General features: G+C 41.7%; 2 protein-coding genes across 4 annotated transcripts in view; one reads left to right on the top strand and one right to left on the bottom strand.

Annotated features, from left to right (window-relative positions):
* LOC124615319 (carnitine O-acetyltransferase-like) overlaps positions 1–2,900 on the bottom strand; it is a 103,132-nt gene extending 100,232 nt beyond the window's left edge. The window contains exon 1 of one of the 3 annotated variants that reach the window (XM_047143118.1): positions 2,805–2,900. The gene's annotated coding sequence lies outside the window, so the exon portion shown is untranslated. Of the gene's footprint in view, positions 1–2,761 lie in introns of all 3 variants that reach the window. The other 2 variants (XM_047143119.1, XM_047143120.1) reach the window with 2 other exon arrangements.
* Positions 2,901–3,174: 274 nt separating this feature from the next.
* The window catches only part of LOC124615321 (peroxiredoxin-6), a 56,142-nt gene continuing 40,211 nt past the window's right edge, over positions 3,175–19,105 (top strand). The window contains exons 1-2 of the mRNA XM_047143121.1: positions 3,175–3,396; positions 3,484–3,640. Coding sequence (XP_046999077.1) covers positions 3,311–3,396; positions 3,484–3,640 — 243 coding nt within the window. The 5' untranslated portion in view covers positions 3,175–3,310. The remainder of the gene's footprint in view (positions 3,397–3,483; positions 3,641–19,105) is intronic.

Below are 19,105 nucleotides of genomic sequence, written 5' to 3'. Positions count from 1 at the left end.
TACGGATACAATTATGTTACCTTACAGCCTACAATGATAAAATAAGACAGCCAAATTATAATGGAAAATGATAAGTTTAGATTATAAATTTGTTGAATAAAGGGCCATTCCATGTCAAGTCACCCAGGCCTTGACACCAACCATGTCAGATTTTGATGAAACTTGGTTCAATTACTTCTTTTATCATCCTGAAAGCATTTGTAAAATTTTTTTGCTCTATCTCTTATACTTTTTTTTTATAAATTTTTGAAGTTTTTAGATTTGGCGTTGTTTCAGCAGTCGGAAATCGTAACTTAAACGTGTCGTCACAACTAAAAAAATTTCTATATTAAAGAATACTCAAGATATCAGTTGAAATTTTGGAATAAGTTTGTGTATTATATCTAAATGTTAAAAAAATTACCATAAAGATATATTAAAATCTTCCAAATGAAAAAAATTTACTTCAAAAAAGACTATCAAAAGAACTGAAAGCTCTTGGATGAAGTGGAAAAACAAACTTACTGCAAAAATTCATGATGTTATCTAAAAGAATTTTTAAGATAAGCAATTTTAAAGTTTTGAATACAAATTAAATTTACCATTTCCGAAGCTTCGCAAAATGCAAAACATAAAAACTTTAAGATTTTATAAAAAAAACTATAAGAGATACAGCAAAAAAAATTGCAGGTGTTGTCAGGATGGTATTAGAACCATTTGAGCCAAATTTCATGAAAATCTAAGGAGGTGGGTGTAAAATTTATTTTTTATTGGGTGATTTGATATGGAATGACCCTAAAATGAGAGGATGAAAAAACAAATGAAAGAACTGAGGAAGTGGAAGAAGGGCTGTTACTGGGAAAAGAAGACCTTTCTCATATTGAGTATCGCTCTCAAAATATGAAAAACCAAATGCCTGAAACACACAACACTGTACTAACATACAACCCACAAAAATTGGCAAGAATTTCAGCACTCGTCACAGGCAATTTACTGTGCTTCAGAATACTATGGGCATGAGTTACAAGTCTGCATTTACAGATTAATTAGGACGAGAAATTCAAAGCTTGCTTGGCTTTTGTTACTCAAATACAAATTTTAACAAGATTCACAAATTACCGTACTTTCCTCGATCATCCTGTAAACAGCCTCTATACTACACCTCGCACCCCGACTACTCTGTTTTTCTTAGCATGTCTTATTGCTTCACTCTCTTCCTCCTCCCTATTGTGACATAGCTTTTCTGTCTCTAGATTCCTATTCCCCTTATATCTTCTTTGAACTTTCAACTAGTGTTACACAACCATAATGCTTCCTTTTCTATCTAATAGAATTACAAAAATGGTTCAAATGGCTCTGAGCACCATGAGACTTAACTTCTGAGGTCATCAGTCCCTTAGAACTAGTTAAACCTAACTAACCTAAGGACATCACACACATCCATGCCCGAAGCAGGATTTGAACCTGCAGTCACGCTGTTCCAGACTGCAATGCCTAGAACTGCTCGGCCACTCTGGCCGGAAATTGAAATTATAGCGTTTTTGTCTTATTAACATTTGTGTTCACTCGCGAAACTCTTAAAATTCATTTTATCTTCAATTTGGTGGATAGTCAACACAAAGGAATATTCACGGGATTAATTAAGAAAGCTACTAAAATTCTATCTATGGATCTTATCTAAAGTGTCTTTTTTTATTATGCTTTGTTATGGAGGAGGAGGATATTAGTGTTTAACGTCCCGTCAACAACGAGGTCATTAGAGACGGAGCGCAAGCTCGGGTGAGGGAAGGATGGGGAAGGAAATCGGCCGTGCCCTTTCAAAGAAACCATCCCGGCATTTGCCTGAAGCGATTTAGGGAAATCACGGAAAACCTAAATCAGGATGGCCGGAGACGGGATTGAACCGTCGTCCTCCCGAATGCGAGTCCAGTGTGCTAACCACTGCGCCATCTCGCTCGGTATGCTTTGTTATGCACAGTGGCAATTAAAATTAGTAAATTCTACTTACTTTTTAACAGTGAGATTACATTTTTCTCATTTTTACATCACGTCCATATTTTTAAAGGTATGATCCATGTCAACAACATTGACTAACTAAACTACCAATCTACCACAGAGAATGTCTGTGTGTCTCCAACTTTTCCTGCCAATGAATTCATGATTCTGCTGAGAGATGTGATATTAGTTTTAGATATACAAACTGTCTCCATGCTTGAGGAAACCAGATGTTCAGTAAGGGTTGTTTCGGAGAAACTTTACAAGGATAATCTTTGTTTCAATTAAAAAGCTCTAAAAAATCTATAGGCCTACTACAATTTGTTTATCCCAGAATTCCATAATTTGGACAACATCCTATTATTGAAGGAAACCGCTGTGTACATTCATTCAGGTATTGTAATAATCGTAATTTTGTGTTATATTACAGGTATGAAAGCAGAAAGAAAACAAAAATCACTCTACGTTACAAGGAACTATCTAGAAGTTCTCGCGAAAAGCACGTAGGAACTCCATCGGAACACATCTTGACATATGTCACAGTTTGCAACAAACCATATTTCGTACGGTTCCCTACGAAAATAATATATAATTACTATAAATATTCATACTTCAACAATCTGTGATAGTAATAGTATTAATGCATAAATATTCGCAATTTTAAACGTAGCATATGTTACACATGAGTTGCTACTCCGCGTAACTTTTCAAACCGGTATTCTTTCTACTGTACATTAATATTCGTAACTTATAAAATTTAAAGAATCGTTATTTTCTAAGTACGTACAAACGCAACTCACTAGCTATAGGGCAAAAGTGTCACAACTGACCTGTGCCCCCTTCACATATTTAATCCCATCGTACTGTACGTCAACATCTGCGGTGTTTGTTTATTTCGGCAAACTGCAGACGCAGCACAGCGACAGTTCCTAGCAAAATTATTAAGATTTGATTTTCTTCTACTCGCTATAATGCCCTAGGCACGTGTTTGATAAGAATTAATTTAATGCAAATATTTGGAATATTTTGAAATGTATTTTTTACTGTAGTAGATTACATCTAAATCTAATTGTGTAATATTTCCTCTCGGTTTTCATCTTTATCATGTTACGTTTACAATAACTAGGATTTAATTGATAGGTACGGAGTAATCTATGTCAAACTTATTAATTTTTATCTTATTTTATTCGTAGGATCAGAATGCGAAAACAAGTACTCTTTGACCACGTAAACACAAGAAAATACTAATATCTGCGAGATTCCGTGTATTGTGAAAGGCGGAAATTAGAAGTGAGATTTGGTGTTATCAGTAGTTATTCAGTGAGACCTATCAGAAATGGTGAATTTGGGCGACGAATTTCCTAACTTTAAAGTCAATACCACAATTGGAACTATCCAGTTCCATGAATGGCTTGGAGATTCGTAAGTAACTATGTAGTATAATGAAGATATAGCGAAAACATTGTTGTTATTGTGTAATTACCGTGCCGGTACTGTTTTCTGTTGCAGATGGGGTGTCCTGTTTTCCCATCCGGCCGATTTCACTCCTGTATGCACTACGGAATTAGCTCGCGTGGCTAATCTCATGCCGGAATTCGAAAAGAGAAACGTGAAAGTAATAGCACTGTCGTGTGATTCTGTAGAGTCACATTCCAAATGGATTGAAGTAAGTATTATTTTGACAGTAACATTGGTTGAAAGGTGTAAAGATAGGGGGAAAGTGCGCAGTTCATATTGCAGAAATAATGAAGTATTGTAAGTAGTGACTACCGGTACATTGTTGTTACGATTGTTGACGGACGCAATTGCTTCTTTGTCTGCGACAGATTGTGATACAAATTCCTGTAATTTTTGGAACCAGCCGTATCTTGTGATATCAAACTCTCGCGCAATTTTAAAATTGAACGGTTTCGTAGTACAGTCACTCTGAGGGTATAATCTTTGCGAAGCATTGTTAGTGCATGTAGGAGGATACTTCCCGTTGTACCATACAGCGACTCCTTCAGCGTATCGAGCGCGAGGAAGATGTTAGCGCCACAGTGGTGGTGATAGTCCCATGGGTATATCAGTAGCCCCCCGCCCCTGCCGGCTCGTAAAAAATTACATCCTGCATTTCTATTACAGACCTGTGTGTTGCTTTACAATCATTGTGCAGCAGTCACCATTTCCTTAGATATTCTTTTCAGGACTGTACCCTGGTAAGTTTCACCCATCAGGACCTGTTCTTTTAGGTACTTGACCATACAGAGCTTGGACAACTATTTTTCTATACTCGAGACACTACATCCTCATTCCATAACTCATGGTATAATGTTTTTCTTACAATTTGGATCCACAGCTTGGCTCCACAGCCTCATTATGTATATTACTGAACATAATTTTGTAGATGACGTACAATATTCAGTACAAAATTTACAGGTTATATCCAAAAAATGCAGCACAGACATCAACCCTGAAAAAACTAGAATTGTGGTTTCTTGTAGTAAATACAAAGCATGAAGTAAGATTTCTTTGGAAAAATAGCAAACAGTGAAAACACACTTTTAGGCAACAAACAATTCGCGCTGGAAAATAGGACCTGTCTGAAAAAGAAATCGGGTACACAGAAACAATGGGATTCATTAATAATGTAATGAAAGTTCTGTACTCCAGAAGTGCGTCAGATTACGCCTTTATAAGACCTCCGCTGTACTATGGCAGCGAAGCCTGAACACTGCAGGCACTGGATGCAAAAATGCTAAAAACCAGTGAAATGAAATTCTTGAGATGAACAGCTGGTTACAGCAAATGGGAACACGATAGGAATGAAGATCTATTGAAGGAACTTAAAATAGAATTCATCATGCATTATATTCAAAACTACAAGAAAAGAGAGAGAAATCGATTAGAGTGAATGAGCTCAGAGAGGATCCCAAAATCCTTGCTACACTATCACCCGCAGGGTGGAATATCTCTTGTTCGATCAATGAAATGATGGCAGGAGAACTTTTCAGTGAAAGCTAAACAGGCCAAGAGGCTTAACGTGGAGAAATACTAAACAGGTAAATCTTTCTAATGCTTGCTGCCCTTCGTACACTCGTACGACATTCGCTGTGGGGGGTCAGGTGTATTTGTTGCCTTTAGATCCAATACATTTGGGTCATTCCATGTCAAGTGGCTTAAGGGTGCCCACTAGACCATCTCTCATTTCAATGAAATTTTTACAAGATGTACATATAGACCTTACATGAAGCACTGCCAAATTACAGCTTCATAAGTAGTATGGTGGGGCCAGTAGCCATTTTTTCGTAAAGGCTCGTTTTTTGACATTGCAACTGAAATGAATAAATGATCAACTTTGTTTTACCATTGTTCAGGATCTAAGGGACCTGCCGCACTGAAACTTTGTGATCCTGTTCAACATTTTGGGTACAATATCTTAGCTATAAAACAAAAGGTCAAACTATGGTAAATTGCTCATAGTGTGCTATCAAAGTGGCTTATAAATTGTGTCGTACCAAATTTTGGCTATACTTTATTGCCTTGTATCTACTGAAAGAATAACTTTCTGAAGCTGATACTTTACTTATCTGCAACCTGTCAGCATGTCATAAAGCTCTGTAAGTGGCTATCAGATTACTCAAATAATAACTGAGTTATCTGAGCTCATCTTGTGTGATCAGATCAAGTTTAGTGTCAACAGTGGAGTTTGGTAACATGCTTCCCGGGGTTAGAATAGGCCCGAGGTATTCCTGCCTGTCGTACGAGGCGACTTAAAGGAGTTTCACATGTTTCGGCTTTTTTGTGATGGTCCCATGTAGGGTTTAACCTGCATTCTTCATAATTTTCCCGAAGAGCGGCCAGTTGGGGAAGGGCGCCTTACAAGGTGCATCGTATCCATCGTGCATTGAGATCTTTACCCCACTTTCTCGTCGTCACATTGCAGCCCTGCCCAGTCTCCATCTCTTGCGTGAGGACACCTTCCTGGAGGAGTTTTCCACCATGCACTATGCAGTGTCGATTTCTGCGCTAACAATGACCGTGGACTTCTTTGCAACTGATATCCAGCATGGTAGCCAATCCGTTGTGGTGGGGCCGCCATGTACCCTGTTGGTTGTAACCCCCTGACCACACAGGGATTGCTCTGCTAATGCCTGCACTGTTAACTCCCCATGTATGCCAAGGGGTAGATGCCAATCCCCCTGGGGCATCAGGACTGCCGGCAATGGCCATCCTGCCCGGTGGCCTTCACTGTGGCTGGGTGGCACCCCTGAGGAGTGCCCCTATTCGGTGGGTGGCATCAGGATGGATGACACGGTGAAACACCAGCAGTCTGAAAGCGATGGCAAGCTCAATTCAAGGCACAGCAGTACGATCCCAAATCGTTCCCCTCCCTGGCCGCACCACGGGAGGAACGTCAGGCTAAGGATGGCAGCGGAGCTTATTCACCCTGGTACCTTGTATGTTCGAGAGCTGATGGGGAATCTTTCATGAAAGTGTTGCCTCAGTTCTTTGTTGAGCAATTAGAGGACAAGTTCGAGGAGGTGGAGGGCTTGTCCAAAATGAGATCTGGGTCAGTCTTGATCAAAACAGCGTTTTTTGCCCAGTCATGGGAGTTACTCGCTTGTGACAACCTGGGGGATGTTTCTGTAAAACCACCACGCCCCATAAGAGCTTAAATATGGTCGAGGGTATCATATTTCACAGAGACCTTCTTTTGCAGTCCGACGATGATATGCGCGGCAATTTAGAGCAGCAAGATGTACATTTTATCCGGTGTGTCCACCAGGGTCAGAAGGATAATCAGGTTGCCACCAGTGACTTGATCTTGGCCTTTGAGGGTGATACATTGCCTGAGAAGGTCAGGGTGACGGTCTACCGGTGTGATGTAAAGCCCTATATCCCTCCCCCGATGCGATGCTTTAAGTGCTGGAAGTTCAGTCATATGTCTTCCCGCTGTACTTCCAGCTTCACATGCCGAGATTGTGGACGCCCATCACATCCCAATACTCCATGTGCCCTGCCTCCAATCTGTGTCAATTGCTGAGAGCACTATTCGCCTTGCTCACCTGACTGCAGGATTCTCCAGAAAGAAAGGAAAATTGTGGAGTACAAGACCCTGGATAGACTGACCTACACTGAGGCTAAGAGAAAATTTGAACGCCTGCATCCTGTGCGTATGAGATTGTCTTACGCCGCCGCTACAACAGTTCTGGCACCAACAGCTCCGCCAACCCAGGTCACCTCTCAGAGCTGGAAGACTACACCTGCACCATTGATGGTGGGGTCATTTTCCTCCCTGTTGCTCCTGCACCGCCTACTTGGGAAGCAACACCCCCACCCCAACCATCGGGGATGTTTTTTCCCCACTTCTAAGCTGGAGAAGTGTAAGTCTTCTTCGGCTTCTCTTGCTAAGAACGGGTCCCGTGGGTCACTCCCTTCCCAGGCTTCTTCTAGTGGGGAAGACAACACCTGGCAGTGGCTGAAGAGCCCAAAAGCAGCTGGTCATAGGGCTTCACACACATCCTCAGTCACGTAGACTGAGCCAGTGAAGTCCTCCCAGCCAGGGAAACCCAAGGAGCAGCGAGAGAAGTACAAAAAGAAACCCCTAAGACCAAAGAAATTGTGGTGACATCCACACCACCGCTACCTACAAGCTCTGCAGCTGAGGATGGGGTGGAGCTTGTGGCGTTCACTGAGGACATAGAGCTCGCCAGACCCTCAGACACAATGGATATAGACTGCTAAGGCAGCAGGTAATTCTGAGGTGTAAACTGCCTCATTGAATGTTTCACGCCTTCCCAGTCTCACGATGTCATCCTCCAGTGGAATTGTGGCGGTTTTTTCCACCACCTGGCTGAGCTATGGCAACTGTTAACAGGGTGTATACGAACGGGGACAACTGGGAGATCCGGGAAGAACCCGTGAATTTTTTCATCCAGGAGAAAACCAGGAAAAACCCGGGAATTGTTTAAAATTCTGGGAATTTTTTATTATTTTAGTTTTCAGTTAAATTTTTGTGCTTTTGACTGGTAAGAACCAATACTCTAACGATGGATATTACTGTATCCTGCTACAGAGCAATACTGCAGCAACAAAACATGAACGAGAAGAGAGAAAACTAAAGTAAAACTTAAGTTGCAAAGGAAATGTGCCTTATACGGCAACAAAACGGTGCTCATACAAGTGTCTGCCAACAGCAAAATGTGTCAAAAGCTTTAAGAAGACAATGCAATTCTTTATAACAACAAATTGCCCCCGATGAGCGTGACGCGACAACTGTTTAAATTAGATTCGTTTGAGCTGTTGCAGGCGGGGTGTTGAGCATGCGCAGTTGAGTCGCGTATGAGTAACACCTTCTCCCGCGTATGAGTAACACCTTCTCCCGCTTCTGGTTACAGAAGCTACTTGATATTGCCCCGGTTCGGAAATATAGTAAATCTGGGGCTGATGCACAGAGCAGTCTGAGGTGGGGAGTCACCACGTGACCTGTGTTTACGTTCAATGGTTTTGTTGTTTCCTGTTCGTTTATTGCTCTCACGTTAAATGATAACAAAGCGGATTTTTGTGGCCGGGAGCTATCAAATCAATTAGAATACGTTTGTATAATTACGGAAGGCTAAAATATGTTGTTGGTTTCAGATTTTATTTCCACCTTTCTGACAGTCAAGCATTAATCGCCTTACAGAACCATGAAGTTATTTCTGCCAGTTTGCTAAAGAGATTTGGCTTAAAATTAATCTTTTCTGCTGAGGCAGTCAATTTATTTGAAATGAAGTGTTTTATTTCACACTGTTGGCTAGTTTCAGCTGTTCGCTGCATTTCAAGTGCACGTATGGCATTATGCCATAATAAAGAACCAACCATGAGATAATACAGTACTGGTACTCCAAGAAAATTTACATACGAATGTGCATTTTAAGCCGAATTATGCGTTTTAGTATGGTTCACGGAAGTCCAACGCTCTTGAAGTACCGTCTGATGTCTTGTTTCTTTTATATGTAAGATCTTTTGTTTTACACATACGGACATATGGGCTTCCTGCGTCATCGTAGCTGCCCAAGCACGGTGACGCCTGTTGGTGCTCTCTTGCAACTGCTGAAATGAACCTATTTCTAACAGGTCGTGGGAAAATATTACGAATGGTGGTTTGAAAAGAGTTACATGCAAAGCAGATTTCCTTTTACGCAAGGTGAACTATATGCGAAAATGTAAGATGAATTTCTTAAATCACAAAGCGTTTGACTCTAATTTAAAAATCAACTCTTTGAGGACGACCATTTAGAAGAATTTCGAGCCCAGAAGATCAGACATTTAGTTCGTTACTAAAAATTTTACTGGCACATTTGTGTGATGTATCTTAATGTGTAATATGCGCAAAAAAGATCAACATTATATGTGGAAGCTTAGCTTCTCTTCCAGCTTATTAATCTTAGAGACCAATATTATATATGAATGCTATGTATATTAATTTAAACGATTAACTTTTTTTATTTGTGTGTTCGCCCTACTGAAGAGTGATCTTGCTATTGGCTTACTATCTCACGTGTCCTATGCTGCCATCAGCTGGCGAGATCACACGACATGAACTTTGACTGTCTTACAAAAGCACATCGCAATTTCGATTTCAATGTTTTGGAAAGTAACATGCGGTGTTTGATGGAATTCAAATTTATATCTTCATAATACAAAAATAAGCAGCATACATGTTGCTACACATCAAAAGCCTTTCAAAACGTGTTTTCCCCCCTGAGTTTCGTTTTCTAAAGTGCCGAGAAATTCTATTCTTGTATATAAAACTATAAACATTTAAAGGATTGATGAGTTTTACTGTGCCGAGGAAGAGTATATTGTCACTTAACACGGAAAAAGTGTATTTTTAACCGGGAAATCTGGGAATTTTTTTTCCTTGTCCACGTATACACCGTGATTGAGCTATGCACCTGGTATCTGCATTGCCATCCAGGAAACCTGCTTCCCAGCAATGCGGACCCCTGCCCTCCGTGGCTACAAGGGATCTTACAGGAACCGTAGTGACTGTAATAAAGTGTCAGATGGAGTTTGCTTTTATTTCCTGAACTCGGTCTGTAGTAAACGTGTGCCCCTTCAAACCCCTCTTGATCCTGTGGCTGTTGGAATAAGGACGACACAGGGAATGATTACTTCCTCCAGATGGTGCAGTACCCCTGAATGTAGCTGCACTGATTGATAAACTCCCTAAACATTTCCTACTTTTGGGAGATTTTAATGCCCATAACACCTTGTGGGGTGGTACCATGCTTACTGGCTGAGGCAGAGATGTCGAAACTCTACTGTTGCCTCTTAAATTCTGGGGCCGCCACACATTTCATTGTGGCTCATGGTAGTTACTCAGCCACTGATTTATCAGTTTGCAGCCCAGGACTGGAGTCACATGGCTTGCTGGTTCCATGTCAGGGCGGCTTCCGCCAGGGTCGCTCTACCACTGATAATCTTGTGTCCATCGAGTCTGCCATCCGAACAGCCTTTTCCAGAAGGCAACACCTGATTGGCGTCTTTTTTGACTTGTTTAAAGCGTACGACACGACTTGGCGAGGTCATATCCTTGCCACATTGTATGAGTGGGGTCTCTGGGGGCCACTCCCAATTTTTATCCAAAACTTCCTGTCGCTCCGTTCTTTCCGTGCCCAAGTTGGTTACGCCCATAGTTCCATCCATATCCAGGAGAATGGAGTCCCGCAGGGCTCTGTCGTGAGTGTCTCTCTATTTTTAGTGGCCATTAACAGTCTAGCAGCAGCTGTCGGGCCCTGTGTCTCACCTTCTCTGTATGCAGACGACTTCTGTAATTTGTACTGCTGCTCCAGTACTGTTGTTGCTGAGCGGTGCCGCCAGGGAGCCATCCACAAGGCGCAATCATGGGCTCTAGCCCACGGCTTCCACTTTTCAGCCACAAAGTCGTGTGTCGTGCACTTCTGTCGGCGTTGTACCGTTCATCCGGAACCCGCATTTTACCTTAATGACGATCCACTCACTGTACTGGAGACATATCAATTCCTAGGACTGGTCTTCGACACTCAATTGACTTGGTTCCCTCGTCTTCATCAGCTTAAGCAGCAGTTCTGGCAGCACTTCAATGCCCTCCGTTGCCTGAGCAACACCAAGTGGGGTGCAGATCGCTGTACGCTGCTGCAGCTCTACAGAGCCCTTGTCAAATCCCGAATTGACTATGGGAGTGTGGTTTATGGTTCGGCAGCACCTTCAACATTGCATTTACTCGATCCTGTGCACTACTGTGGGGTTCGATTAGCAACAGGAGCTTTTAGGACAAGTCAGGTGACCAGCATACTGGTGGAGGCTGGTGTCCCTCCACTGCATATCAGACGAGTGCAACTGCTTGCCAGTTACGCAGCACACATTTATAGTTCCCCTGAGCATCAGAATTACAGTCTCCTTTTCCCGCCCACGGCAGCCCATCTCCCGCATCGGCGGCCCAGATTGGGGCTAACGGTTGTGTGCGTTCCTTTCTGCCCTAACTGGAGTACTTCCCTTTACCACCTCTACTTGCAGTCCATTCACGTACGCCTCCATGTTGTACGCCTCTCCGCTGTCACTTTCTCTCGTCCTCACAGCTTTACTTCCTGCAGTACCTGTGAGGACGGGGCGTGAGTCGTGCTTGGGTAGCTCAGTGGTAGAGCACTTGCCTGTGAAAGGCAAAGGTCCTGAGTTTGAGTCTCGGTCCGGCACACAGTTTTAATCTGCCAGGAAGTTTCATATCAGCGCACACTCCGCTGCAGAGTGAAAATCTCATTCCAGGTCTCAGAAGCTTACTGAATATGATATTCCGGATATTAAGAACCGAAAATGATGTCACTACAGAGACTAACCTACTACACTGATCTGTATGAATGATACAGAGTAGCTCCCCAGGTAAGAACCCACTAGATGTTGATAGCTGTCATCCTATCAGCCTCACCGATGTTCTGTGCAAGCTACATGAACGTATGGTGAGCCGGTGGTTGTGTTGGCTCCTTGAGTCTGGTGGCCTTCTGGCTCCGTCCCAGGACAGTTTTTGCCAAGGACGCTCCACCATCGACATCTTGATTCACCTGGAGTCTACCATTTGATCGGCTTATTCCTGGTGACAGCACCTTAATTGCCGTCTTTTCCTACCTGACCAAGGCCTAAGATACCACTTGGTGACACTATATCCTCGCTACTGTGCATGAGTGGGGTCTCCGGGGCATGCTCCTGATTTTTAAACGGAACTTTTTGTCGCTCTGCACATTTAGTGTTCGCATCGGTGCTTCCAACAGTGCACCCCATATACAGGAGAATGGGGTTCGGATTCTGCAGGGTTCTGTCCCTAGTGTCCCATTCTTTTTAATTGCCATCAGTGATCTCACATTAGCAGTAGGGTTGTCAGTATCTCCCCTCCTATATGCTGCTGATTTTTGTATTTATTATTATTTTGTATTTATTTCTGCTCCTCTGTTGTGGCTGAATGCTGGTTGGAGGGCGCTATACGGAAGTGCAGTCATGGGCTCTCACTCATGGCTTTCGGTTTTCGGTCGCCAATGTCTCTGTCGTGCACTTTGATTTTCGTCGTACTGCCCACCCCTATTCAGAACTTTACCTTGATGGCCAACTACTAGATGTAGTGGAGACTTACTGCTTTTTGGGACTGGTATTCGATGTCCACTTAACTTGGCTTCCCCATATACGTCAGCTTAAGAACAAGTGCTGGAGGCACCTTAATATTATTTGTTGCCTGAGCCACACCGACTGGGATGCTGATTGTCCTACACTACTGCAGCTGTACAAAGCCATCGTACAGCCCATATTGACAATGGGAACGTGGTGTACAGTTCAGCACCACTGTGGAGTTCGGCTCGCAGTGGGAACCTTCTGAATGAGCCCTGTGAACAGCCTCCCTATGGATGCTGGCATTCCTCCATCACAACTCCAGTGGCAGCTACTGCTTGCAAGTTAATCACCCACATTCCTAGTTCACCTCACGATCCAAATTACCATCTCCTTTTCCCTAACACAGCGATCCATGTCCTGCAACAGCGGCCCAGAACTGGGAATTCCCTTGCCATCCATGCTTCTTGATTAACTAGGTGCTGTTCCCCACCGCCTTTCCTGCGAGTCTACTTCCATACACCTCCATGGTCCACACCTTGGCCACAGCTTTGGCTGGACCTATTGCACGCCCAGAAGGCTCCTTTCCATCTGAGGCCCTATGCCGGCAATTTTCTCTCTTCACGGTGAGTTCCAGAGCTCAGAAATAGTCTACACAGATGGATCTATGGTCAACAATCTTGTTGGCTTTACTTATGCTCATGTTGGATATACTGAACAGCACTCCTTGCCAGTTGGTCACAGTGTTTTCAATGCAGAGTTGGTAGCCATCTATCGCGCCCTTGAGCATATCCACATGGGTATCCAGGAGTCTGTATGACCTTGGGAACAGTGGATTTCAGTGACCTTCATTTGGAGCCCAGGGCATGTCGGGATATTGGGCAATGAACTTACTGATAGTCTGGCAAACAAGCTACATGTAAACCAACTCTCGAGATCGGCGTGCCAGAGACTAATTTTCGATCGATCTTCTGCCACAGCCTTTTCGTAATGGAATACTGAATGGCCCACCCTCAGTACTCCAAACTAACTCCATGTTATCAATGAGACAACAAATGTGCGGTGGGCATCCATGCGAGCCACTTGCAGGGACTCTGTTGTCCTTTGCCAGCTCCACATCGGCCATACTTGGCTAATACGTGGTCACCTCCTCCATTGCGAGGAACCATCATGGTGTTGCTGTGGCTCCCGTATAATAGTCGTCCACCTCTTGTTGGGCTGCTCAATTTTAGTCACTCTGTGGCGGACTTTTAACCTACCCGGTACTCTACCTACAGTTTTGGGCAACAATGCCTCAATGGCTGATTTAGTTTTATGTTTTATTCGTGAGGTTTTTTTTGTTTTTGTTTTTTTTTTTTTTTTTTTTTTATCATACAATCTAAGATTTAGCACGTGGTCTTCACTCCCAGGCCTCCATCCTCTCTCCCTTTAACGTCTTCGTCGCTCTTACTTTGTGTTTTTGTTTGCCTTGTTTTTTGTCTCTTCCCTATGTGTGTCGTTCTTGCCCTGTCTTTTGGACTGGCGATTTTAGTATGTTGCAGAGTGCCTGGCTCATCAGCTAGCCCAAGCCACCTGCTATATGATTTTAATGCCTTCCTCTAGCTTTCCTTTTAGTTTTTGTCTCCTCTGTTTCACTTCTTTCATTTTCTCTGTTAATTTTACCCCCTTTTACTTGCCCCAACTCCTTTGTTTTTAATTGTTTTACCCTGAGACTTGGTTGCTTTAGGTAAAAGGGACTGATGGCCCTGCAGTTTGGTCCCGTTATACCCCAAACCAACCAACCAACATGGAATAACATTGTAAAGAAAATTGATGGGTAGTTTGTACTGTATTATTTAGGAAAATAATCTGATTCCAACAAACACATGAAAGCAACTGCAAATTAGCATTGAAGAAACTCTAGTAAAATTTTGTTCATTACATTTTTGCTGCAAAATAAGGTGACATAGACTGGTGACTTGGCAACACTGCAGTCACATGTATGACAGGCATCATGATTTAATGTGATATAAAGGCTGCCATGTTAATACATCAGATACTATGTTGGTGTGGGGTACTCTGATGTTTGATGTAGATAGTTTGGTTCCCAGAACAGTAAACTGCTTTTATGTTCTGTGGGGTATAAAATCTGTATTCTTAACTGGGTCATTCCATGCCCTGTGGTTTAGAGATTCCCACATGACCATCACTTATTTCAACACTTTGCTGTCCACACGTCTCGTACAAATTTATTCGCTTGGTGCTGGCAGTGCTAATTAGGATTACTTGGCTTGTCGCCGGCTGCTTGTCACCTTTCCAATGATGACAAGCTCCAAACACATTGACTTTTGTGCGATCTAATTTTCCGGAAATCCTCTATTTTGCCGAATCGATCCACAAACTCGAATTTTCTTTTCAAGTAACTCCTCTGCAAGTTCTACACTATTATAATAATTATCCATGCAGTGGTGATACCACTTTCCCTCAGAAGGTGTTGATAGTTCCATCACTGTTTTTGTTAAAGGCTGTCCAGTGCCAGAATATATCTTGAATGAGGAAATGTATCCAGAACTAGAATCGCACAGCATCTGAATGAGTCTGCCGTATTTTGTAATTTTCGACGGCTTGTAAACTTAAAAATTTAAGCGTCCACGCTACAGTATTGTTCCTTCATCAACTGAGATATTTTGGCTTAGATTAAATGTTTCTTTAAACTTTTTGGATTAATAATAAATTACGAATTGCACTTTCACACGCCGGTCAGCATAATTCGGTTTATTGTTGCTGTCTGAAAAATGTAAAAATGATAATATTTGTCTGAATTGATTGCGGGACATTGTTTTGCGAAATATCAGTGTGTGTCTATTAACGGATTCATTGACCATTATTCATGGATCCTTGCTTTTTTTACAATTCCCATAAGGATAGCGAGCCCAAACCATTTTATAAGTTCAGGTCCCGTAATGTCGACAAATTTGGCAGTTTTTAAATCCAGTTTCCTTCTATTGTAATTTTGACTGTAGTACTTGTTGGTTTCGTTGCTAATATATTCAAATAGATCATTCCCAATATATAACTGTATGATATCCTTGACGCTCTATGTATTTTTGGGAAGTATGTTTGAACCCAGGGATCCTTCAAATTTATTATTGGTCCTCGGTAAATCAAAGTCTGACCACTGCGCACTGTCTTCTTAGTCCGACTCAGGCGAATCAGATGTCAACCGTAGTGTTTGCCGAATTCTTCTTGGATGTATTTAACTATCTTCCTACGATTCTGCTTCACTTTCATTTTTTTGATATCCAATGTCTTCCTCGCAATCAGCCAACTCGCCTGGAACGTCAGACAAGACGTCCGCACATTCATCGTAAATAATCATGTTGTCATTCATGCACAATGATGAAAGGGCAAAAACTTGTTGACGTGTGTAACTTATTGTTACCTAAACATAACAACAACAGAATGCAAAAGATCCTAAAGTGCTGTCGCCGGCCACTGCGCGATACTATGCTCACAACACCACTGTGGTGTTGCCGGCCACTGAACAATGTTATGCAGACTACACCACTGTGGTGTCGCCGGCCATTGACCGCTGTTTCACACACGACACAACTGTGGTGTCACTGGATGGCATAGTGTTAATAAAATTTTGTTTGAACATTTGCACATAGTCCCAATAAACAGTGATAAAGTGTCAGTCACTAATTTAATACTTCCAGAGAATGGTCATTTGTTTGACCCTATAGTGCAGCTATCAACAGTGCCCCCTTGAGCTTTCAGCAACTTTGTGACATACCACCGACAGTGTTTTCTGGAAAGAAACAACCGTTTCATCTCGCACAATTTTTGTGCTCCCATAAACAAAACAATAAAGAAAAGATTTCCTGAAGAATTTTCACATTGGTAATCTGAAGCGAAGTTGGCCAGAAAAAAAAAAAAATTGCCTTTTCATATATCTGGAAGTAATTATGGGATTACCCTGAAACTTTGCCTGAATAACTATCCAATACCGGGTCTTAACATAAAATTTCATTCTCCTATGATTTTTCTAAAAATTCCAAAAAGAAAATATTTGGCCCACTTTTACCATAAAAGTGGTTTTCTGCCAACTCGTATAACCAGTTTTCATTAGAAAGACCTTGTTCTAAACCACTTAAAAATCGGATTTGGGCTGCACTGTTAAGCATATGAGGTCCTAAATAACAGTGACTTGGTGGAGGTGCATTGTAAATGGGCCCCATATTTCTTTTATTGTCTTTTACAGTTGTTGTCCACGATGACTAGGAAGTGAGATAAAGTCTGATAATTTGAACAACTGCAAAACTGGGTTTATTTTGTCATGGCTAATCGTGAAGCCTGTTTTTCTGCCATAGCTACAGAATCAAACTGATTATAAACTTTGACTTGACTGTGCATTACCAGGGCAGTGGAGATCATAGTAGTAAATAGTTGTACAACAGCTGCAGCACACATTGTATAAATAGCTTTCAGGTTTAACACCAATCGCATTGAGTAAATTTTGGTGAAGTTCATTGCAGCCTTCCTGACATTTTTTGGAATCTATTCGTGTTGTAGAGAATTGTTAGTAGGTCTTTTTATTGTGTATTTTAATTCCGGTTTAAGGCATAATGTACTTTGTGTTAGAGTAGTTTGCGGTTTATGTGGAACATTAGTTTTCTGAGGAAAAATTGAATAATGTGTTTTGGTCCTTGGTGTCTTAACAAATGCTGGTTCTTTTTAAAGTGAGAAAACCAGCATTCCCATCTCCTTTGGAGCCATGCCCGATAGTTGTGTAACAGCGGCCATAAATCGATTTCTTTAGCACAAGTTCTCAAGCCTGATACATGTTTCTTTACACAGGATCCAAGGCTGATGATGTGTTTCTGTAAGTGTCAATGGTCAAAGCTGGACGTGGGCTCCTAAGCTTATGTTTACTTCATGCTACTTGAATTTTTTACATGTTTCATTCATTTCCTGTAGAATGTTATCAGGAAAAGTGCTGCTGGCCAGATGATGTCAGTATTGGATTGTTCGGTAAGAAATTTTGATAAGACAGATCAGCCTTAAGCCATTTCATTAAAAAAATTGTAGAGTGAATGCTGTAGAGATGTCAATAGAAGACTACTTATTTGCAATTTTTCTGACACTCCTAGTCAGCAGGACTTTTGTATTATCTTCTGCAGAGAGTACTAAAAATTGTAGATCATAAAATATGTCATATTTGAGTATCAACGGAATATGGGTCCATTTTCAGTGCACCTCCACCCTATCATTGTCGTTTAGAACCTTGTATGCTCAAACTGCAAACAAAATCTAGATTTTAAGTGGCTAGGAACATGGTCTTCGAGAAAAGGGGGGGGGGGGGGGGCGTTGTCACCGGATGCGGAAATGGAGGGGCATGTGGCCAGCACACCACTAGCTAATGAAGTTGACAGAAGTTTGTCTATTAGTCAGTCCGTCATAACCATTTTTTGATTTTATAGAAAAATTGTTAACTTCGCCATCAGCCTACTTTTGAAAAGCAGTAAGAGACTGTAATTCTATATTAAAAGATTTTGTATTGAGAAGTTACCATGTGCAGCAGTTTCAGGCGTATCCTGTACATACTTCCAGGAATATAAAATGCTAAACTTCTCTTATCCATACGAAAATTGCTCAGAAAATCTTGTTTTTTTTTTTTTTTTTTTTATTGTTTTGCTTAAGAATGTGCAAGAAGTCATACAAGGTAGCCTTTCAAGAAAATCGTGCCGGGAGATATTGTGCCTCAAAGTTGCCGAAAACTCATGGGTGCATTGTTGATAGCTGCACAATGGGTTCAAACAAATGACCATATCTCTGCAAGTGTTAAACTGGCAAAACTAAAACTTTACCAGTGTTCATTGGGAATCTGTGCGAAAGTTTCCACAAAATTTCAGCAAAATCCGTGATGGTCATCCGGGAACTGTTTCTGAAATTAGACCATTGGCATGGAATGGCCCAACTGTTATACATAGCATGCAGATTTCGTAGTTCCCTTTCAACATATTGTGTGTGATAGCCAGATCATCGTAGTGTGTTGTATCACACCATTTATTACATTCAGTTTTAGTTTTCACATTATACACACCTGTCACAGATGCTATTCATTAGTGGCATTATCTGTTGCCACTTTCATACCTGTTAAAGTAGTAATAGGTTTAAATTACTAATAATGCAAACAAAATGGCAAAGCAGGAATGGTTTGAGAAATGAAAGGATGTAGGAGTACGCATAACTGGGGACGATAGGTACTGGCTGTTGGAAAACTAGAGAGAGGCCTTAGAAGAAAAGAATCAGGCATGTGCACATAGAGCTCAGATGGCAAGCCAGTAGTAAGTAGAGAAGGAAAATACAGAAGGTAAAAGGAGTATGTAGAAACACTATGCAATGAAAATGAACTTGAAGGCAATTTTTTAAAAAGTGAAGAAGAAATAGATAAAGAATGACTCAGGAGATGGGATACTGTGCGAAGAATGTGACAGCAGCGAAAGACCAGAGTCGAAAACAATGCTCCTGATGTAGATCATATTATCTC

This window comes from Schistocerca americana, chromosome 5, assembly GCF_021461395.2.
Source record: "Schistocerca americana isolate TAMUIC-IGC-003095 chromosome 5, iqSchAmer2.1, whole genome shotgun sequence".
Classification (NCBI taxonomy): Eukaryota; Metazoa; Arthropoda; class Insecta; order Orthoptera; family Acrididae; genus Schistocerca; species Schistocerca americana.
Note: the sequence above shows the minus strand (reverse complement) of the source record. Positions and strands in the feature narration are given on the sequence as shown.